Genomic DNA, 2326 nt, shown 5'->3' with positions numbered 1-2326 from the left:
AGAACCCCCCACAAGCTCAGACTGGACCCTCAGAACCCCCCACAAGCTCAGACTGGACCCTCAGAACCTCCCATATACTCACACTGGACTCTCACAACCCCCCACAAACTAACAATGGACCCTCAGAACCCCTCACAAGCTCAGACTGGAACCTCAGAACCTCCCATAAACTCACACTGGACTCTCGGAACCCCCCACAAGCTCAGACTGGACCTCCAGAACCCCCCACACACTCAGACTGGCTATGATATGGGCTACTGTGCCAAGCCCAGGACCAAACCAACTCTGGTCCTTTATTAATGGGTCGGAACCTCTCCACTCAACTCATAGCAGAATCTGCAGAGATACCAGGAGGTCCTTTTGATACCTGAAGTAGATCCAAGCAGCCTGGGGCTGACTGGGCTTTCCTCTCCTTCCTTCTCTGCTTCTAGATGTTTCCTGGTTAGGATCGAGATGGTGAAGCGTCTAATTAATGGTGCTCTGTGTTTGTTTTCTCCTGACAGTCTCAAAGGAAGCTCCCAGCTGGTCGTGAGCTCAGAGGTAGGCTCAGCAACGTTCTCCTGACCACTGGCTGCTCGGTTAGCTGTTTTACTTTGGAAGTGAGAGTAGAACCATGATTTGGCTGAATGGGTTCTGACCCAAGAAGCTTAGCAAAGAGTCACCCTGACGAAGTCGGGAGACCATCTTCATTTAAACCTAACCAGCAAATGGGCCAGGTCAGAACCCAGCCGCCCAGGAAGGCGCAAAGGAGATTCCCTGGTCCTCCGACAAACTAAAGAGCTGACCGAGCAGCCTCCAACATGGCCTCCCAGATCTCTGTCACCCGAAATAATCCTGTCTTTCTTTGTAAACGTAGAAAGATGGAAAGAAGGACAAAGCGGCTGTGGATAAAGTCTTCTTTTTCCGGATCCTTCGAATTCTGCGCATCATGGTTCCCCGGTTCTTCTGCATGGAGGTAAGTCTTTATGACAACAGGCTGCTCTGATGGTTTTAACTTAGTTTTAGTTTGTAGCTTGTTGAAAACCTGACGATGGCAGCATAGAATGGAGTCACTTGGATAAAAGCTGTTTACTCATTTCCTAAAGAGGTTTTTATTCTAGATCTAGTTGATATCAGAATCAGAATCAGAAATACTTTAATAATCCCAGAGGGAAATTACTTTTGTTACATGCTCTAGTTACAGTTTTACATGATATTTACACACATCCAACTATACAATATAATAAAGATAAAAAATAAGAATAAAAAGAGATAAAATATATATACACATATTGCTCTTCTATATATATATATATATATATCTGTACGTATATCTATGTATATGTAAAACCTAAATCCAAATAGAGTGGAAAGTCCAATTAAAGTGAATAAAACATATAGATGAGAACTGGGGGTAAGGACTTACTCTATATTAAGAACAGTGGTGTCATATTACTGGATCAGACTGTCCTTGATGTCCTCATGGCTGTACAGATAATATCGCCCTTTGACCCAGAAACGCTAGCTTCATCGCTGCAGCGCTTATCTGAAGGCGAGGCTGGATTCTACCTGGGCCAAGGTTAGAGAGATAAAGGAACTGTATACTGCCCTCACCGTTCTGCTTCTCCTCCACAGACCGCCTACCTCCTCCTCATTGCCAGCATGTTGGTGGCCAGGACCTACTGCGATGTGTGGATGATCCAAAACGGTACCATGATTGAAAGGTCAGCGTGACTTGGACCTTGAGCTTCCAGGTTAACCTGCAGTGGAGTCAGACCCTCAGCAGCCCCCTGTATAGGATTCCCTGTGGCGGCCCCTCGCTTCCCTAAAGAGAAACATCTGATTTTAGGGATCTATGTTTGTTCTTATTTGAGGGTGCTCGCGGTTCTACAAGTTGAAACTAGATACTGAACATATGCAGCACAGTTTTTCATACCATGGACATAAAAATAATGCATAAATGTTTTTATCTTTATTAAAAGATCAACTGTTTCAGTGAGGCAGAGAACAACACATGGAGGTTAAATTAGAGAGCTAGAAAACAAATGTAATTCAGAAGAATTTAAGGCTGTCTGAGGTGTTATTGGTAGAGTTGAGCTTCTAGGGACATTGGTCACAAAAAACATAGGTAACTAACAACTGTTGTTCACTAACATTTATCGATCACTACAAACCACTTGCCACCATAAACCATCGTTCACTAAAGATAATCTGTCAACAACCATTTTTAACTAAAACCATGGGTCACTAAAAACAATCTGTCATTAACAACCATCGGTAACTGAAACCATGGGTTACTAAAGACCATCTCTCACTAATGACCATCTGTCACTAAAATCATCGTAAC

General features: G+C 43.6%; 1 protein-coding gene across 1 annotated transcript in view; it reads left to right on the top strand.

The window, feature by feature from the left end:
• Positions 1 to 379: 379 nt before the first annotated feature.
• LOC107080916 overlaps positions 380 to 2326 on the top strand; it is a gene marked incomplete at its 3' end in the record, with an annotated part of 23861 nt that continues 21914 nt past the window's right edge. The window contains exons 1-3 of the mRNA XM_015369128.1: positions 380 to 540; positions 857 to 955; positions 1615 to 1703. Of these exons, the coding sequence (XP_015224614.1) occupies positions 454 to 540; positions 857 to 955; positions 1615 to 1703 (275 nt within the window). The remainder of the gene's footprint in view (positions 541 to 856; positions 956 to 1614; positions 1704 to 2326) is intronic.

Source organism: Cyprinodon variegatus, unplaced genomic scaffold, assembly GCF_000732505.1.
Source record: "Cyprinodon variegatus isolate N-32 unplaced genomic scaffold, C_variegatus-1.0 Scaffold2493, whole genome shotgun sequence".
Lineage (NCBI taxonomy): Eukaryota > Metazoa > Chordata > Actinopteri > Cyprinodontiformes > Cyprinodontidae > Cyprinodon > Cyprinodon variegatus.
The sequence above is the reverse complement of the archived record's forward strand: the minus strand, read 5'-3'. Positions and strand labels throughout refer to the sequence as shown.